This window comes from Oryx dammah, unplaced genomic scaffold (genome assembly GCF_014754425.2).
Source record: "Oryx dammah isolate SB20612 unplaced genomic scaffold, SCBI_Odam_1.1 HiC_scaffold_27, whole genome shotgun sequence".
Lineage (NCBI taxonomy): Eukaryota > Metazoa > Chordata > Mammalia > Artiodactyla > Bovidae > Oryx > Oryx dammah.
Window position 1 is genome coordinate 32,305,161 of NW_024070211.1, and position 19,912 is coordinate 32,325,072.

Genomic DNA, 19,912 nt, shown 5'->3' on the forward strand with positions numbered 1-19,912 from the left:
ACTTTGCCAACTAAGGTCCGTCTAGTCAAGGCTACTGTTTTTCCTGTGGTCATGTATGGGTGTGAGAGTTGGACTGTGAAGAAGGCTGAGCACTGTAGAAATGATGCTTTTGAACTGTGGTGTTGGAGAAGACTCTTGAGAGTCCCTTGGACTGCAAGGAGATCCAACCAATTCATTCTAAAGGAGATCAACCCTGGGATTTCTTTGGAAGGAATGATGCTAAAGCTGAATGAAGGAATGATGCTAAAGTACTTTGGCCACCTCATGTGAAGAGTGACTCATTTGAAAAGACTTTGATGCTGGGAGGAATTGGGGGCAGGAGGAGAAGGGGACGACAGAGGATGAGATGGCTGGATGGCATCACTGACTTGATGGACGTGAGTCTGAGTGAACTCCAGGAGTTAGTGATGGACAGGGAGGCCTGGCGTGCTGCGATTCATGGGGTTGCAAAGAGTCGGACACAACTGAGCGACTGAACTGAACTGATAATTATACTTCCATTGCTGTAATTCAGGTGAATAAGTCCTTAATATTTTATAACTAATTTAATCCATAGAAAGAGTATCTATTGATCACCTATATCACAAAAGTCTATTGTTGGAATAAAAATTTATCCAAGAGATAATGTTTATGGTTGTTTTTAAGCATCTGAGGCAACTTTCAAAATTAGCTGCACAAAGCTTCCCTGGTGGTAGAGTGGGTAAGAATACATCTTGCAAGGCAAAGGATGCTAATTTGATCCTTGGTCTGGGAAGATACCACATGCCATGAAGCAGCTAAGGTGTGTGCCACAACTACTGAGCCCATGTGCTACAACTACTGAAGCTGGTGCACTTAGAGACTGTGCTCCACAGCAAGAGAAGCCAACTCAACGAGGAGCCCACACACCACCATGAAGAGTAGCTCCCGCTCGCCGCAACTAGAGAAAGCCCATGTGCAGCAATGAAGACCCACTAGGGCCAAAGAATAAATGAATGAGTGAATAAATAAATAAAACTAGCTTCATATAAGATGCTTAGGAGACTTCCCCGGGTGGTGCTAGTGGTAAAGAACCTGCCTGCCAATGCAGGAGACAAGAGGTGCAGGTTGATCCCTGGATCGGGAAGATCCCCTGGAGGAGGGCATGGCAGTATTCTTGCCTGGAGAATCCCATGGACAGAGAAGGCTGGTGGGCTACAGTCCATAGCGGTGCAAAGAGTTGGACACAACTTAAGTGACTTAGCATGCAAGATACTTAAAGTATGTGAATGTAAGAAAGATAAAAAATAATTTAAATACCAAAAATCTTTCTAAAAATTTTTTTTCAGCCTTTCAAAACAAACCTTCAAAGCCACCTACATAAAATAAAGCAGAATTGGAAAAAGGAGCAACAGCACACAAAAATAAATATTTTCCAAGAAGCTGCTACCTATCCTAGAAAGCTGAAATGTTCTGCAATAGAGTTCTGGGTGAGTGGTCTAGCTACCCAGTAGTTGGCTCCATGCTACTGATTGAATAAGACACCTTTGCAAAGCCTTTTGGGAGGTACATCACTCTAGTGAGAAAAAGGGCACTCCTGTTAAGCAACAAAGGGCACTGATTAAGGCTGTTAAAAGTGCTGATTAAATAATAAAGTAACTTAAAATACAAACAAAATGCTGAGTAAGTGAAAACCGACTAGCTTTCAAGGCATAAATTAATGTCCTTAACAAGTATTCTCCCCTCCCCCACCAGTTGCAAGGCCCTGTCAGTTCTAGACAAACTGTCCAGACATTCCACCCATGGGGCTGCCCATGGGACAGTTTATTTTTCCTTCTCACACCTGTGCTTAATGAGTAGCAGTTTTGCAAACTCAACTGTTTTCAAGGGAAGATGAGGACTTATGCCCAAAAAATAAAATCAAGATAAGAAACAAAACTACTGTAATTTATCTCCAGTCAACCTACCCAGAGAAGACCGTGAAACAGTAAAAGACACTACAGGCTCTTAAGGCAGAAAATTCCAAAGGTCACCTAATCAATGGCCTCCCCTCTAACAGAACTGAAAGAGATTAAGACCAGGATAAAAGCCAAAGGTTTTCAGGAAAAACAGCACACCTTCATTTAAATGTAACCCTTGGGGTCAAGAAGTTATTTCTTATCAGGGATAAGATTTTGTTTTTCAACAGGAAAGGGATTTGACTAGGATGGGTATTGTCTGCCCTGTGTGTATTCCTGTTAAAGAAAAGTCATTTTTCACTTAGGAAAAAACTGCCTTTTAAAACTATTCCTTAAATTGCTTTAATTTCAGTCTTCTCTAAATGACTGGCTCTGATCAATTCCTTTTGTGTTTAACCATAATGTTCAACTCAAATGAAGTCAATTCACTTCAGATTTCCATAACTGCCCATGTTCCTCATTAGCCTTCTTCAATAATAAAACATCCAGATGATACCCCCAACACACAAATATTTGTGTTCCTTTACGTTACTGAACATTTAATTTGACCTAAGTTCTGAAAATCTTATCTCTACGGCAAGTCCAAGAAGAAGCCAAGCACAGTTGTCAATGAATATATGTCCTGTCTCTACCACACACATTGACATCACACAAGTACTAGGTTTGGTAAGAGGTTGCTGGTGTAAAAGAATCTACTACCGTATAAATGGCAAATTTCCTGTTAGAAAAATGAAGAAATGAGGCTACCCTGTATATGCTGCTTCCACTTGAGTGCATGTCCTTGAACAAAATCAGAAGATGGTACAAGTAAAAATGATTAAAGATATCCTATGCTTTAATCGATATTTTAAAAACAACTTTGTTGGGGTATAATTTATATACCAGGGCTTCCCAGGTGACTCAGTGGTAAAGAGTCCACCTGCCAATGCAGGAGATGAGGGTTTGATCACTGGGTCAGGAAGAATCCCTGAGGAAGGAAAAGGCAACTCACTCCAGTGTTCTTGCCTGGGAAATCCTATGGACAGAGGAGCCTGGAAGGCGCCAGTATAATGGGTCACGAAAGAGTCAGACACGACTTAGCAACAAAACAACAACAATCAACTCACATGTCATAAAATTTACCCATTTTAAGTTTACAACATGGTGAATTTCAGTAACTTCATCATGTCATACAGCCATCACTACATTCTAGTTTTAGAATATTCCTTTCCATCACCCCTTCAAGAGTCCTTATGCCCATTTACAGCTAATTCCCATTCCCAGCCCCAATGCCAGCCACCTATCAATCTACTCTCTATCTCTTTTGTTACATCTCCCTCTCCAATTTGAGATGAGAAAAAGAAATCCAAAGATATGTCCAATAAATAGGAGGACACTGTTTGCTGAAGAAGCAATCCTTGTCAAAATAAACTTCAGAATTCTTACAGGAGTGCAAGAGAACCTTGGACACCAGGCATGGCTAGTTTGAGCAGGGTTAGAATGGAGAGATTTAATTATCTCTCCAGCTAGAGATAACAGACTTACACAATTACAAGGAACTTTGATAATGAAAGAATACTACAGCAAGCCTTGCTGTCTTAATTAAGAAAATGCTTCTGTCTCCAAAGTTAAAAAAAAAAAAAATCCACTTTAAGTAAAAGGGTAAACTGTCAAAGATTTCTGTAACAGTCAGAATATTGTATATTTTTGCTTGTAAGACTTTACAAATATACCATATCCTTAAGCAAATTATATTTCAACAGACTCAAATATCAGTTTCTTCTGAAATGTAAGTCACTTAGGCTATTTCCTCCAAGCTCTCATGTGTATATTATTCTTATGTATTTTGAGTACAGTAAATATGTCAAACTATTATAGTTTTGGTTGGCAAAATACTTTTTAACCACCGATTTCCTTCCCCCAGAATCTGTATATTTTAAGAAAGCATTAGCTTCAAGTTTATCTTATTTACATCCTGATTTCCAGGTACCCTTCCCTCTGGAAGGAACATCAGCTTCCCAGAAATTTATGAAGAATTTTACAGGGGCCCTTTTATGTGTGAAAGAGAAAACTGTTTCGTCAAGTGATGATGAGAAATTGAAAAAACAAACAAACAAACAAAAAAAACTCTAACCCAGGCAGGACTCTAAATTTGGGGAAATTTGTGGCACTCTTTCAACTTGCAAAATTGGTCACAAAGATGCCTTAGGAAGTTATTTTACACTTCTTGTAGGAAACTGATATTTGCTGTGTTTTTTCCCCTTTAAGTCCCTGTGGTAATGAAAACAAATGTTAGTTTTGTGCCTTTGATGTTGGGCATTTTATAGACCAGAGTTCGAATTACCCATGGCAGTTACCAAAGGCAGAACTTTTTCTCTAAGTATGTGCAGAAAAAGACGAACCTGCTTGCAGCCTTCATAGATTCTCAAAACCAACGGGAGGTCTGCACTACTAACAAAACTAGCGAGGCAAAACTTTGAGTTTAGATCTTTCAGGAGTTGCTGAAGAAAGTTGAGGACTCCTTTTGAAGATCTTTAAAAACCAAGTGTGACTTGTGTTTCTTTGTAAAAAGAACGGATGTGATGAGTTGCTAAATGCTAGCGACTTCTCAGATTCCCTTTCTACCCATGCATTTAGAGGGAAAGACTGGGAAATCTTAAATGGGAACTTTCCACATCTCTTAGAGAAAGTAACACTTGAAAAAAAAAAAAAAAGTCTGGCAGCGGGGCTGGGGGAGGGGAATTCTATGATGAAACCGATGTCTACCAAATTAAAATGCCAAATAAAAGCAAGGAAGCTACTGTAAGAATGAAAGACTGGAAATGGTCTTTTCTCAACTTTTAATGACTCAACGATCTCTGTTCTGGGTAACGTTGAACATGGGCAAGGACATTACGATCTTTCTCTCTCCAAGGTCGGTCCAACTTTCCAGTTTTCAGTGCTAACAGGCATCCCATCCCCAGGACAAGAAGACTTTCTTGCATATTTGGGAAAAAAAAAAAAAGCAAACGTCTGCTCTGTCCATTCCAAAGAAACCTCGTTCACCGAGTTTCCGTCTAGATCCGCCCCGCGGAATTCCTGGTACTTAGTAGAAGCTCATTAAAGGGATCCTTTCTCCCTTCCGCCCTCCGTCGCCTTCCTCCCTTCCCACCCCCTACCCTCAGTTAAAACGTCCTCAGAACCAGCAGATACTGCGTTTAGAAAGGCAGAAGACTTGAACAGGAAGCTGTGAAGGCAAAGTGAGTCCCCAGTCATTGCACAGACCCAAGAGAGGGAACCGCAGGAAAGCCAGCCGCTCCCCGGGACGGTAGTCTACATTCCTACAGCTGCAAGGTGGTGGCTACTTTATGGTTTTCCTCCCCGTCGAGGTACGCTCCAGTGAGCGGAGGTTTTTTTCCCCCCACCCCCATCGGTGACACAATCTGAACTCCCCCCCCTTCCGCCTCACCCCAATAAAATATTTAAAAAGGGAAGCGGGGGTGGGGAGGGAGGATGGACTTGCGACCCCTTGGCTACACGGGACTCCAGCCCCTCCCTTTCCCCCAGTCTACCCATTTCCAGACGCTTCCCATCCCTCCCCTTCTGCCCCCCAAAAGTTTGACGACCGCAAAGGAAACCGAAAAAAGTTCTCTTGTCCCAATCCTGGCGGGCGATCAGCATCTCTTTTGTTCAAGGCGAACCCACAGTTCCCCTGACGTCACCCGGAGCCTGGGCCAATGGGCGCGCGGTCGGCGGCGGCTGCGGCCGGAGGAGGGTGGGAGGGGGTCCGGCCGGTCCCTCCTCCCCGGCGCCCGGGGCCTCGCGGGGGGCGGGAAGGGAGCGTCCCATATAAACCCTGGTTCTCTGGGCTCGGCCGCTCGCGCCGGCTGCGCTTTGCAAGGGGAAGAGGGGGACCCCTAATCGCGAGCGGGGGCGAGGGGACCTGCAGCCACAACTTCTTTCGTTCTCTCCTTCCCTTCTGTCCCTCTTCCCCTTCCCCATCCTCCAGCCCTGACTCTCTTGGTGGTACTGGAAGGGGACTCCGCCCGCAGGTTGCGAAGGGAACCAAACCTAAGTGGCAAGTTGCCTCACCGTCTCAAGATGCTCGGGGGTCCGGGGCCCGGGCTGCTGCTGCTGCTGGCCGTCCTGTCCCTGGGGACAGCGGTACCCTCCGCGGGAGCCTCGAAGAGCAGGAGACAGGCGCAGCAGATCGTTCAGCCCCAGTCCCCGCTGACTGTCAGTCAGAGCAAACGTGAGTACTGACCGTGGGCTGGAACAGGCTGCCTCAGGACGGGGCCAGAAAGCCAACCAAAGTTGTGACTGAAGTTTTGTGCGCGCGCGCGCGCGCGCGTGGAGTGTGTGTACTCCTAAATGAGAGGGGGACATAAAAGACTGGCTTTGAGCAGGCCGGTTTTGTGGGCTTAGGTAAGATAAGGCGTTGGAAGGCGGAGCTCAGCGATGTCCAGCAGGGCTGGTACCGACTCAGGTCATCCTCCTTTGAATTAACCAGAACTCGTCTTTAAAGAGAAAAATGATGCACCCCTTTAAACTTTTATTTTTGGGATTAGTGTGGTCCTTACGCTTATTTTCTTTGTTACTAAGTAATCGGTTAAATACTGTCAAAATGGGGATGAGGGGAGAGTAGCTGAATAGTTAGGCTGTTCCAATTTTGAATGAGATGTAATTGCTTCAAAATGCTTTCTCAGGATGCTTCTCCAAGAACAGAGATTGGAATTCCTCTTCCAGTTTCTCAAAGACACACCCTCCCTTTTCCTTGGCTAATGGAAACTGCTTAGCATTACCCCTCTTGACTTATTACCCCCAAAGAGCGCTGAAATTCCTTGCACGTTTTAAAATGTAATTCCCAGTTATCTGCTTTTCAAAATGTTTCCATTCCTTTGGTGCAGACCCCTGGCCAGATGGAAATGACATCATTGTATAACATTTAACTAAGTCAAAAGGAAAACAAAAGGAATACCTAAATATCTACATGTGCAAATGTGTGGTTAACTCTTTAGATATCTAGTTGCTTTTAATTCTTCTGATGCTTTGATGATTAACGTTTTTCCCCTTCCTTTGTTGCTTAGGCTCATCAGTTTAGTTGTGCAAGAAAATTCCATACTTTGGAAAAAGGAAGGATCCAAATTTAATGACTTTTTTCTTCATTTCTTACAGCTGGTTGTTATGACAATGGAAAGCACTATCAGATAAACCAACAGTGGGAGCGCACCTACCTGGGCAGTGCCTTGATCTGTACCTGTTACGGAGGGAGCCGGGGCTTTAATTGTGAGAGCAAGCCTGAACGTAAGTGATGGGGAGCCTGCCTAGTTCTTAGTATCTTCTAATTATTATAGTTATTAAAATCTAATAGATGGAGAAGTAGTGCTTGTTGATTAAATTTAGGATTAGTAGTAAAATTACATATCCTATTTCCCTAATAGAATTATCTTTAAAAAATGTTTAATAACTGCTTATATTTGCTTTTCAAATTATATTGTTCTTTTTACCTTTCAAACAAAAGAACAAATATATCCCAAAGTAGTTTCTAGGGTCTTCTTTCTGTTTTACTTTCCCAAAACGTTTGATGAAAAACATGAATGATGTGTGTTCTTTCTCCCTTCAAAAAAAAAAAGAATTGCTTATACAGTTCTAATTGATTAGAAAGTAATTTCAAATCTTAGACTGTAAGAGTATGGGGCAGAAAGCACTTTGGGCAGTACATTGTCAAGCGATTTGTCAGCTGCATTTCAACGTAAAACCACTGACCACTTCAAAGTTCTCATTCCTTTATGACCCTTGATCTATTTCTTGTGAATTATGGCAACTCCTGCAGAGAACCACTGATGAGGCTAAAATGGAAATAGTAGGATTAACAAGGGCCAGTGCTGGGGTGGGGGTGGGAGCTCTTCAGATTGTTTATTTTTAAGTGGACCTTGGTTTGATTTTCTGAGCCAGAGAGAGGAATCTAAAGTCCTTCCTTCACAATCTAGCTGGTCCTAAGGTTGTGCTTTATAGCTTTTTCCTAAGCGCCTGAGAATCCTTTCCAATGGAAATTCATCACCAGAAAATTAGAAAACTTGTCAAAGGTTGAAAACTGAGGCTTTGTTAGACCCTAGGGTAAAATTGAGATCTGCTACTTCAGGTTTTAAAAACTTTCCACTTGTCCCTTGCTACTCACAGAATAGAAAAGTAGGTTTTCCCTTGGATGAGAGTAGTGGAATAGAAAAGTTTTTCCCTATATAAGGTTCACATGGACTTTCCTTCTTCCCTCAGCTGAAGAGACTTGCTTTGACAAGTACACCGGGAACACTTACCGGGTGGGCGACACTTACGAGCGCCCTAAGGACTCCATGATCTGGGACTGTACCTGCATCGGGGCTGGGCGAGGGAGAATCAGCTGCACCATTGCAAGTAAGAACGGCCTCTGTCCAGGGACGCTGAGATAACACAATGTGAACTTTTCCATTCCCATCACTGTCATTTTCTGTTATCCATGACTGGATATTCCTAATGTGGGGATTTATCCCAGGTGAGCAGACACCCTTCTATGGCCACACAGCTGATTCCTGTGCCTCTGAAAGGTGGCTCTGAGCACAGATGGAGGCAGTGTTCAGTCTGTTTGCATTTATAAGAGAGAGACAGAGAGAGAGAAAGAGAGAGAGTGAGAGTGTGAGTGTGTGTGTGTGTGTGTGTACACATACGTACGTAGCCTAACCAAGCAAATCTCTTGGCTTCCATCCCATTCTTAGAGGAGTTGCCCATTTTATGTTATCTGGGCATCTTCAAGCCAGACTGCTCATGTGGTGATCCGCAGTGATTGGAAAGATGGTCACGAAGAATGAATTAGCTGTTGTGTGCTCTGCTAGTCTTGTTAGCAATGTACACACTGCTTGAATCTCACAGAAACAGTCTGGTTTCTTTGTAACCAGTAGTTTATAACCAGGAAGCAGAGCTCTCTATTCCTAGGAATAATGTGGAATGAATTTTCCAAGGTACTTAGGGGATCTGGACTTACTCTCAGCAATTCTAGTTTAGCTAAATCAAACTTTCCAGTATGATTCATTGGGTTACCAATAGCTTCTATTAACACAGCATTTAGTGTTTTTTAATCCATCGTTGTATAAGTCTCTTAAAGGCTCAGTCCAAAAGACAAATCAGACTTCCCTGGCGGTCTAGTGGTAGACTCTGAGCTTCCACTGCAGGGGGTGGAGGTTCAATCTCTGGTCAGGGAACTAAGTGGCACCCCCTCCAAAAAGCATGATGTACAGCCTTCTGGAAAAGACAAATCAGTCTCTTGTGAATAAGCCCAATCAGCCTGTCCTATATTTAATGTTAGAGTTTATCCAAGATTATTGGTATATGTTAAGAGTCAGTGTTCTATAGTGTTTACATAGTGGGCAGTTTAACCTTTGTATGTGCCCTTGTGTTTAACCAGATTTCCATACTTGTGATGTATACATCTATTTGCTTTCCATCAAAAAGGCATTTCTATCCTAGGGTGAAGTACCGACTCTCCACATCCTGAAAGCTGGAATTCTAGGTCTAGTGTGCCTTTTGCATTGAATTAGTCTTAGGCTAAACCCACTATGTGTGTGTGGAGGCCATGCCTGGCAGCCTTTCTTTTCTGCTTTAGAACTCAATTTCCTGTGATCTCTCTGGGGATCCAGGATTTATGACTCCTTTCTTTGCTATTCAGATTTCCTCTGTGGTTTCCCATTGTGCTTAAACCAGACATTCAATTGAAGAACCCCAAATGACCAGACCTGTTAACTTTTCCCCTGTCCCCGATGGGAAAGCTGCTGTCTTTGGCTAACCGAAGGGGTTGGAATATGAGACTTTTTCTGCTTTAAAACTATTTTCTGTCCCACTGTCTGTAACATTTGCTTTTTATCTTGAACAGACCGCTGCCATGAAGGGGGCCAGTCCTACAAGATTGGTGACACCTGGAGGAGACCACACGAGACTGGTGGTTACATGTTAGAGTGTGTGTGTCTGGGTAATGGGAAAGGAGAATGGACCTGCAAGCCCATAGGTGTGTGACTTGGGGATAAATGGGGGTGGGATACACAGTCAAAATGTTGGGTTGAGTCAAAATTGTCATGACAAGATACCTGCCTTCCAATAAAGAAGAGACTGAGAATTTTATTTAAAATAATGAAATGTTGTGTAATCCATAGTCTTCTTCAAGGAATCAGTTCAGATTCCCAACCATGTATAGAAGTCTTCATAAAAAAGATAAGAGACTGAGAATTTTATTTAAAATAATGAAATGTTGTGTAATCCATAGTCTTCTTCAAGGAATCAGTTCAGATTCCCAACCATGTATAGAAGTCTTCGGGATTCCCAGGTGGCGCCCTGGTAAAGAATCCCCATGACAATGTAGGAGAGGCAAGAGATCTGGGTTCCATTCCTGGATCTGGAAGTAGGAAATGGCAACTCATACCGTATCCATTATCCTTGCCTGGAAAATTCTGGGAACAGAGAACGCTGGTAGACTGCATACAGTGCATGGGCTGGCAAAAAGTCGGACACGACTGACTATACACGTATCAATAGAAGTCTTAATTTTTTTTCAAAGCTTAAGATAGAATTGAAAGATTTAGGAAGAAGTCATTTGTTTTCTCTAAGATCTGTTCTCAGATTTCTCCTTGGTCAAGATGTAAGTTTTTTAAAGGAAAAAAAAAATGAGACTTTTAACATCTTTCTTTATTGGAATGTGGCAGATAGAAACACCGCGTGTTTGTATGTGGTGTGTGTTCTATCATCTCTTGGTCATTTTTTGTCAAAAATTGCTGTTTCCTTTGGTGTCAATCTTCAGCTGAACTCTGGAGATACAAATCTAAGAGTTTCTGGCTGTAAATTTTATTCTGATTGATCTCTACTACAGAAGTTTTTATTTTCTTTGTGTTGCCTCTATTTTTACAGAAATCCAAATTTTAAATAGCTTTCTTGTCATTTTATGCAGGCATTCATAATTGGTCATTTTTAATTAGGGTTGGAATTTTGTATATTTAGTCTCACTATGCAAGAGATTCATAGATCCACAGGAGGCACATAGATCCTTTTTGCTCAAAATACTGGTGTGAAGAACGGTGCTAGCTGAAAATGTACAACCCGTGTACTTATTAGGAGAACAGAATTTCTGCCTGCCAACTTGGCTAGAGCTTCCTTTCACTTTGGTTACTTGCTCTGTGCTTAGTTACAGGGCGTGCCTTTCTTTTTGAACAGAGTACCACTTAAAAAAATGTGGTTGGGTTTTTGCTTACACAATATACTTTAAATTACAGGGAGACAGCACAATTTGAAATAACTCCTTTTTTTTTTCTTTCTGTTTTTCCTTCCAATTTCCCTACAGCTGAGAAATGTTTTGATCAGGCTGCTGGTACTTCCTATGTTGTCGGGGAGACCTGGGAAAAGCCTTATCAGGGCTGGATGATGGTGGACTGTACTTGCCTGGGAGAAGGCAGTGGACGTATCACTTGCACCTCCAGAAGTACGTTTTAGATCTGTATGTTAAAGATGAGGTCAGGCATTGTTTTCTGGATTCCTAGAGAGAATTGTCATATGATATCACGTACAACATCCATTCCATCAACATGCTAACCTTTGGATGTCAAGAAAAATTTTGTAACCAACTTATTCAGCTTCTTCAAAGAAGACTAAATTAAAATAAAACCGCTTTTTCAATAAGGTCTTAGGTTATCAGCTACTGAGAAAGAACCTTAATGTTCATTTCAGTGCCAAATGTGTTGCAGACCTGAAGATAAGTTGCCAATGTTTCATCTAAGTGATAACTGAGATATTTTCTAAGTAGCAAGAGAATCTTTAAAATAACAGGCACATGCATCTTTGGGCATGTGAGTGCTCTTATACATAGAGAGGAGCAAAGCTCTAAAGTTTTGGGTTTCCGTCTATGCTTGACATTTAAGTAAGGCATATACATTAGCAAAATTGATGAAAATAAAAGGTACTTATCCCATAGGTTAAATTACGTTTAACCCCAATTCTGGGGTCAAGGACAGTGTCTCTGTAGGTTTATTAGTGCTGTGAAGAAGCTAAACTTTGAAAGTTTCTGAAAGAAACACTGGTATCTCTGTAGCTCCTTCTAAGATTGCCCCGAGGCCTTACTTTTTGCCTTAGGGATTTGATGCTCCTTTTTTGAAATGTCAAACTATAAAGTTTGTGGAAGCAATACAGCTATCAACTACCAGTGTTATACATTTAAAATCAAATCTAAATATTTTGAACATGTCTTATTTAAATGGAAGTTTTAACCATCTCATCATGTTCACCATCCAAATTTGAATTCTTTCAAACAAAAAATAATCTCTTAATAGTGATAGCAATTTAAACTAAATGTTTTTGAGCATCTTGCCAGTTCTCTTGCATTTAACATTTTATTATGATTATCAGACTTCCAAGACCTCGGCGGCAGTGTTTTAGTTTAAGACAAGTTAGATGTTTGACTCAAACTCTTATCTATTATTTAAAGCTCTTCTAATAACAAGTTGGGAAAAGCTTCTCAAAGAAAGTCTTTTCTTCCATGAAATTTTTTAAGTCCCTACTTCATTCAGGATGGTGTAGGGATGCAAAAATGAACTGGACATTAGATGACTTGTCAAAGAGAACTTAATAAGTAGGTCAGATGATGAGAAAGGCTTATATATATCATCTTCTACAAAGCCCAGAATTAAACACTTTGAGACAGATACTGAAATAGTACTGTGGAGGTTCAGGGGAAGACAACACTTGGTTGGAGATTTGGGAAAAAGTGTCACCAGCAATGCTATCTTCATTCAGACTTATGCTGTGGTGGGAGATCAATATGTATTTGTCTGAACTTAACATCAACTAATTATTTTTTATCTAACCCAGTGTAGTTCTGTTTCACAAACCAGTCAAATCCTCTCTATCACATTGCAGCATATGGACAAAGCTGGATTATAATTGAAACAATTTATTTGCCAGATAATCATAGACTGATGGTAATTTAGTTACAAATTATCATTTTATTTTCTTGTCTGTCTAATCCCAGGGACAGAGGAGCCTAGTGGGCTACAGTCCATAGGGTCACAAGAGTCAGACGTGACTAAATGAACATTAAACAAACATTATTTTATATTAATAATCTCACTTTCCCATCAAAGAGTTAACACCATGAGCAATTCAAAAGATGCCATTTTGTTAGTAATGTTAAATAGGTTTGTGTTTGGTAGGAGTTGGGGTGGGACCAGGGGAGAGAATATTTTAGCCAGAGAAGTTGGTGGTACCTTGAATTGTTTTACATAACAAATGAAAAAACAGATGCTGCTATCTTTTAATAGCTCCTTTGGGGCAATTGGTTGAGATCCTATGAGACCTACTTGCCTCCCTATTGTTTCTAGTTTTCTAAAGAAAATCCCTTATGATAAGGCAGGTTGTGAACAGTCATGACTCAAAGCCAGGAGAGCCAGAGAAGGATACAGAGGGAAGACTAGAAAAGCGAGGGGATGAATTTAATCAAATAAACAATGTGAAAAAATGTAATGAATGAAAGATTTTTATCAAATTTAACGAACTGAATGACTAAATGAAAATTTAATGAGTGAAAAATAGCATTCTGGCAAACAGATGCGTGGAATTAGACTCCATCATATAGCTCCCTTCACACTGTTTTAAATGCAATCACATCTTTCAGAAGTTTACCACCCGTGGCACCACAGCTGAATATAAAGGTGTCATCCAAAAACAGCTTACCTAACTTGAAGCACTGTATTCTCCTTTCTTTTTATTGGAGTATAGTTAACAGTATTGTGTTAGTTTTGGGTGTACAGCAAAGTGAATCAGTTTTAGATCGTTTATTTAGATCATTTAGCTCAGTCGAAAGAATCTGTCTGCAATGCAGAAGACGCAGGTTCGATTCTTGGTTTGGGGAGATTGGAGAAGGATATGGCTATCCCCTCCATTATTCTTGCTTAGAGAATCCCATGGAAAGAAGAGCCTGGCAGGCTACAGTCCTTGGGGTCGCATGAGTTGGACGCAACTTAGCAACTAAACCACCACCACTACAGACTTATTACAGAGTACTGAGTGGAGTTCCCTGTGCTGTACAGTAGGTCCTTATTAGAAACAACTCTATTTTTATTTTAGGTTTGCATCAAGCCCTTGCCAAGCTCAAACTGATTTACATGTTTTAACCCTTCCTTTCTGCCACAGACAGATGCAACGATCAGGACACGAGGACATCGTATAGAATTGGGGATACCTGGAGCAAGAAGGACAACCGGGGGAACCTGCTCCAGTGCATCTGCACGGGCAACGGCCGCGGCGAGTGGAAGTGTGAGAGGCATACATCCCTGCAGACCACATCTGCAGGTGAGGCACGGGGCCCCGGGGACCCAAACGGCACACCGTGCACAAAGCATTTCCACAAGGCCGTCTTTCCCTTGGTGTGCCCTTGAAGGATGATGTGGCTGTGAAGCTGAGTTCCTTTGCAGACTGTTAGTTAAAACTTTGTTTACTATCAAGTTTTTTAAACTTAAATAAAAATGAAACTAAAATGGATCTGGGGGGAAAAAAATCTAATTTTAGTTCCAAGAGGTTAAACTGATGGCCAAGAAAAATTACAGATATCATGAAACCTACATGATTTATATACAAAGATATAAATAAATGTATTGAGATCTGTAGATTGATACACATGTGGATATTCATATACATACCCTTGTGTATGTATGTTGAATATCGAAAGTGCATTTTAATGGAAATGAGAAACTTTTGCTGAGTTACATGATCCCTTGATTCTTCTGCTGGGAAAAGGGGGTAAAAGTACATTTGTTCTTTTTCAGAATGGCATATATCTCCTTACCCTGACATTCTATTCTTTTTGTTGTGGAAACAATCATTTATGTGTGGTTTCCACGCTCCAGCAAATTGTTGCATTCCATAAAGTAATGCACAGTCATTTTCTTCATGTATTGGCTTTCACATTTGAAAAATTCAGAGGAGTCCTAGACATGGGAAGGAATGACATAATATTTAAGCTTTTTTAAAAAAATAAGTTTTAATTATTTCTAGTACAAGAGTAGGATCTTTGCATTATAGCTTGTTTTGTAAGAATCCAGAGAAAGAAAGAGGGCGGTCAAGAATGTGTACTTCTGTTGTTATTCTTGCTCTGTTTTATCAAGTTTTCACTATACAGTGCACTAGCCTTATTGTTTAGTCTTTCATCTAGGTCATTTAGCAAAAAGTATTAATTACTTACTTGGATTTTCCTCCTTTTGATGAGTTTTCATCTTGCCATGAGCACTTAGGAAGGAGACCAAGATTGGATTGGATAACATTTTTTGAGTTATTTGATTACTTTCAGTAGAATTGCTGCTAACCTAAAAAAGAAACAATTACTAATCTCAGCCTACTGAAGCAGTTTAAATTAAAAAGAGTAGAGGTTAATTGGGAGTGAGCATTCAATGATTGCTATCTATTTTTATTAATATTACTAATATTAATACTGAAATGGCTCTGTTCAAAAACGTTTGAGAGACATGGGGTTAAATCAATAAAAACTTTCTTCTACAGGAGCTTAATATTCCTTTGCGTTGTGACTCTTCCAAGTGGGGTGTATGAAAACAGATGCCATGTTCCCCTGATACGTGTGACCTTGGGACCATTGTCTATAAAGTATTTGGGTTCCAGTGTTGCTCTGAAAGGAAAGCTGTTTTATGGGGACTGTCTTGGAGAGATGCTAAATTCAGTCTACCAGCATTCTAGCTTCAGTTCCAATTCTGCTCCTCCTTGGGCCTGACCCCCAAGAGACCAGATTTCTATGTTCAAAGAAAAGATCAGCATATTCTGTTGTCTTACTCTGAAATGAAAGCTGTCTTAAGAGGATTGACTGATTTTAGGGAAAAAACCATGACAGAGTTCCCAAATAATCTCTGGAGAAATGAAATGTAGAAGGAGGAGGGGTAGTCGATAGAAAATCCAATACGGCTGCCCAGGGCACGGTCTGAGGAGCTCAGAGTTACATCGATGGCGAGAGGTCTGCTGCAGAGCTGCAGAGACTTCTCAAAATAATATCAGGAAGAGAGATGCCCAGATATATTGGGCTAGTGGGAGCTGCTAAGAGATGGTGAGACACACCATTACAGGCCAAGGGAAAAGCCTGGGGGCAGCTCAGGGTGCAGGAAGGGATAATGAGATCAGTGCAGATGAGGCATAGAACAAAGGATAAAGTGATCTGAAATGAATGAAATGGAAAGAATGAAGTCAGCTGATCAGGTGTAGAGGACTGTAAAGTCATGGGCTTTGGCTTGCTGAAATGAGTAAGCAGTCATTGGAGGTACCTGCTCTGTGGAGTGGCAGAATAATTTTGGTGATTGGGAAATACACTCTTGGTAGCTCCAGTAAGCTGGAAGGTAGAGAACACTGGGTAGCCTCTTGTGGTTTATTTCTTAGGCTGAGTGCCTAAGCTAATGCAAAGAGGGAGGGGCATTTCTTTCCAATCCCAGCTCAGTACACAAGACGGATTGTAGAGTCATCTGGATGAGACCTTGAAGATCCCAGAAAACTACTCCAGGAAGTAGTTTTCCCTTAACCAGCTCTGTGACTTTTCTTTCTCATGTCCTCAGGATCTGGCTCCTTCACTGATATCCGACCGGCCATCTATCAGCCCCAGCCTCATCCTCAGCCCCCTCCGTATGGTCACTGTGTCACAGACAGCGGTGTGGTTTACTCTGTGGGGATGCAGTGGCTGAAGACACAAGGGAATAAGCAAATGCTGTGCACTTGCCTGGGCAACGGAGTCAGCTGCCAAGAGACAGGTCTGTGTTATCTTTTTTAAAAAGAGGACCGATAACTTTCTTATTATTTAGACTTTGAAAGGCAATACATTCATTTACCAAAAAATGTAAAACAATTAAACAAGAAACGTTTATTACCTTACCAGCCTATACAGCCATGGTTGGCATTTGATACATATTTTTTCAGTCTTTTTAATCTATGTGTTTTCTTTCCTGTAGTGAGTATTAAGCTACTGTGTATTTTTATCTGTCTAAAATATTAAAAGAGGTTACTTTCTGAGTAAACGAATCCATCCCTATTTAGTACTCTAAATCCCAAAGTTCTGAACCTTTGTGATGTAAACTTCTTTCAACAACCTGATGAAACTCTTCCAGGGTATAAAAGTGGTAGTAATTGTAGCAACAATAATTGGTGCACTTGACTTTTCCCCTAGTACAGCCTCTTGTGTTAATTCTGACAGCACCAACAGAACCACATATACCCCTCCAGGATCACTTGAGCAGCATCCTTAATTAACCTGTAGTAATATATTGGGTTGGCCGAAAGTTCATTCGAGTTTTTCAGTAACACCTTAGAGAAAAACCCGCATGAACTTTTTGGCCAACCCAATAGCTTTGCAAATGGGAAACAGGCATGGTGGCTGAGATGGTAACAATGGATGTCAGAAGAAGAACTCAGGTGTTGTTCTACCCACAAAAAAAATGTGGCTTTCTGAGTAAGGTATTTTGATAACACTATGATCTGGTTAATACTTACAGCTGGTCATACTCATAGTATTTTCCCCCCATTTGAGGACACAAGGTCAGCCTCAGTTAAGCTGAAAATAAGGAACAATAATGGGAGACAAGTGCAACTATGTTTCCTGAGACCCTTTTGGTTATGCTTGTAGCTATAACCCAGACTTATGGTGGCAATTCCAACGGAGAGCCCTGCGTCCTCCCGTTCACCTACAATGGCAGGACTTTCTACTCCTGCACGACCGAAGGGCGGCAGGATGGACACCTCTGGTGCAGCACAACTTCCAATTATGAGCAAGACCAGAAATATTCTTTCTGTACAGACCATACTGGTGAGTATCCCAGGGGAAAACACAAGTGAGAAAACCCCATTTCTCATGCTCTGTTTTTATTGGCTGGCAAGCTGGGCGTTCCTTTCAAGGCTACACTTGAGAAGTACCACCTTTGTGTCATCTGGACCCAGGGGACATGGGACTAACTTCACAGTTAAAGATCCTTCCAAGTTTCCTAGTCGTCTTGGGAAATGACACCAAAGGAAAAGCCCTCCAGTGCATTTATTTTTGACACATTGGGATCATTGTGTGATTAAAGATGCTTATATGGGAAAATCAGTAGGCAATCCCACAGGCTGAAGACTACATAGGAGGCAAGCCTGAGTGCTCTTGCTTTTGTTTTGGCTAAAACCATGATTTATTCAAAGCGACCATTTAATCTTTTTTCTTTTTGGCTGGAAAAATGAGAACAAAAATTGGATTTAAATCTGCTTGAAAGGTGAAGGTGAATACACTAAGTAGGCTTAGAACTATATTATTAGACATCTTTTATTCTGAGACACACTTGCAGAAACTTGGCTAGTTTAGTCGCAGTAATTCCTCACTGTACATTGGAAAGCTCGGTTGTAATCTTTTTCTTCTGACATGTGTGTTGTTTTGGACAGTTTTGGTTCAGACTCGAGGTGGAAATTCCAATGGTGCCTTGTGCCACTTTCCCTTCCTGTACAACAACCACAACTACACGGACTGTACTTCTGAGGGCAGGAGGGACAACATGAAATGGTGTGGAACCACACAGAACTATGACGCTGACCAGAAGTTTGGATTCTGCCCCATGGCTGGTAAGACGAAGCCCTTGTAGGCAGCTGTCTGTGGCGTAAGACAGAAGAATAATGTTCGGCTTACTTCTGTTTCACGCATTAAGGCTTAATTTTTAGACAGCAGAAAACTTCATGATCTATATGTAATCAAATATTTAAGAATTACATAATTATTCATATGATTTATAAGAATTATACAATTATTTAAAAGTATAAGAATTATATAATTGTTTATATGATTAAAAAGTCCCACTGTTATAAAGTCCAAAAACATGTAAATACAATAAAAATACTTTTTAAAAGTCTGGAAATACACTTAAAAAAAAAACAAACAAACAGGTGTGTCTTTTGTAAAAAGCACACAACTGAGTAGCTTAAAACATTGAAGTGACTGCTGCAGTTACAGACCTGCAGTATTTGCATACAGCTTTAGAATAAGGTCTATCACTTATTAAACAACAAAATGACCCAGACTCTGTATTTGCCAATCAATAGGGATCTTGTTTTAAAAGGCTGTGCTCTAGTTTGTGTGAATGAAGAAAGGAGAACCAATACCTTTTGTTTTCAAATTTTGAGAGCCACTAGACTACAGTTGACTTTCTGAGAGTAGAATTAAGAATCCATGTGCTGCTGTCAAGTGTGAATATGAGGCAATGAAACATCAGAAGGAAACTATTAATACTTGGCTTACTTTTATTCCTCTCATTTCAGCAAAAGAAAATTTGGATTTAAAAGGAAAACACATATTAACTTACAATTCTATACCCATACACATTGTTTCCCTTTGATCTAGAATAAACTGAAACTAGAAAATGTTATGGGACAGTAGTCAAATCCAGACTTCTAGAACATTACAAACCCCTTGAATGGGTAGGCATAATTGTGGTTTACATCCCTTAACCATACTGTAATTTTTCCTCAAAACAAACCTCATCTTCGGACTATGTTTTCTGTCTGGTAGTCAGAGCTCAGTGAATTTTTGAGGCACAGAAGACTTCCTTCCAAGAGAGTTCTTAGGATCACCAAACCAGCCTGATGTTATTGCATACATTTTAGCCCTTGTGATCTATGCAGTAATGCATTTCCCTTCTGTTTCCAAACAGCCCACGAGGAAATCTGTACAACCAATGAAGGGGTCATGTATCGCATTGGAGATCAGTGGGACAAACAGCATGATATGGGCCACATGATGAGATGCACATGTGTTGGAAATGGTCGGGGAGAATGGACGTGTGTCGCCTACTCTCAGCTCCGAGGTATGCTCACTTGTTAATGAAAATAGTTGAGAGGATAGAGAATACAGAGAAGCAGACTTCTTCATGAAAACTTGTGCTTTACTAAAAGCAGGAGAAGAAGTATGCAATGCCACCCCGTTAGTCTACTGTGTTGGATAGATTTTGCATGTTAGACAGCCGGTTAAGAAAATC

General features: G+C 40.9%; 1 protein-coding gene across 12 annotated transcripts in view; it reads left to right on the top strand.

The window, feature by feature from the left end:
- Positions 1–5,681: 5,681 nt before the first annotated feature.
- The window catches only part of FN1 (fibronectin 1), a 69,807-nt gene continuing 55,576 nt past the window's right edge, over positions 5,682–19,912 (top strand). For 11 of the 12 annotated variants that reach the window (XM_040228555.1, XM_040228561.1, XM_040228556.1 and 8 more), the window contains exons 1-10: positions 5,746–6,126; positions 7,050–7,178; positions 8,148–8,285; positions 9,775–9,906; positions 11,230–11,367; positions 14,070–14,228; positions 16,484–16,675; positions 17,545–17,724; positions 18,330–18,506; positions 19,589–19,741. In XM_040228555.1, the coding sequence (XP_040084489.1) occupies positions 5,976–6,126; positions 7,050–7,178; positions 8,148–8,285; positions 9,775–9,906; positions 11,230–11,367; positions 14,070–14,228; positions 16,484–16,675; positions 17,545–17,724; positions 18,330–18,506; positions 19,589–19,741 (1,549 nt within the window). In that variant the 5' untranslated portion in view covers positions 5,746–5,975. Of the gene's footprint in view, positions 6,127–7,049; positions 7,179–8,147; positions 8,286–9,774; positions 9,907–11,229; positions 11,368–14,069; positions 14,229–16,483; positions 16,676–17,544; positions 17,725–18,329; positions 18,507–19,588; positions 19,742–19,912 lie in introns of all 12 variants that reach the window. The other variant, XM_040228554.1, reaches the window with a different exon arrangement.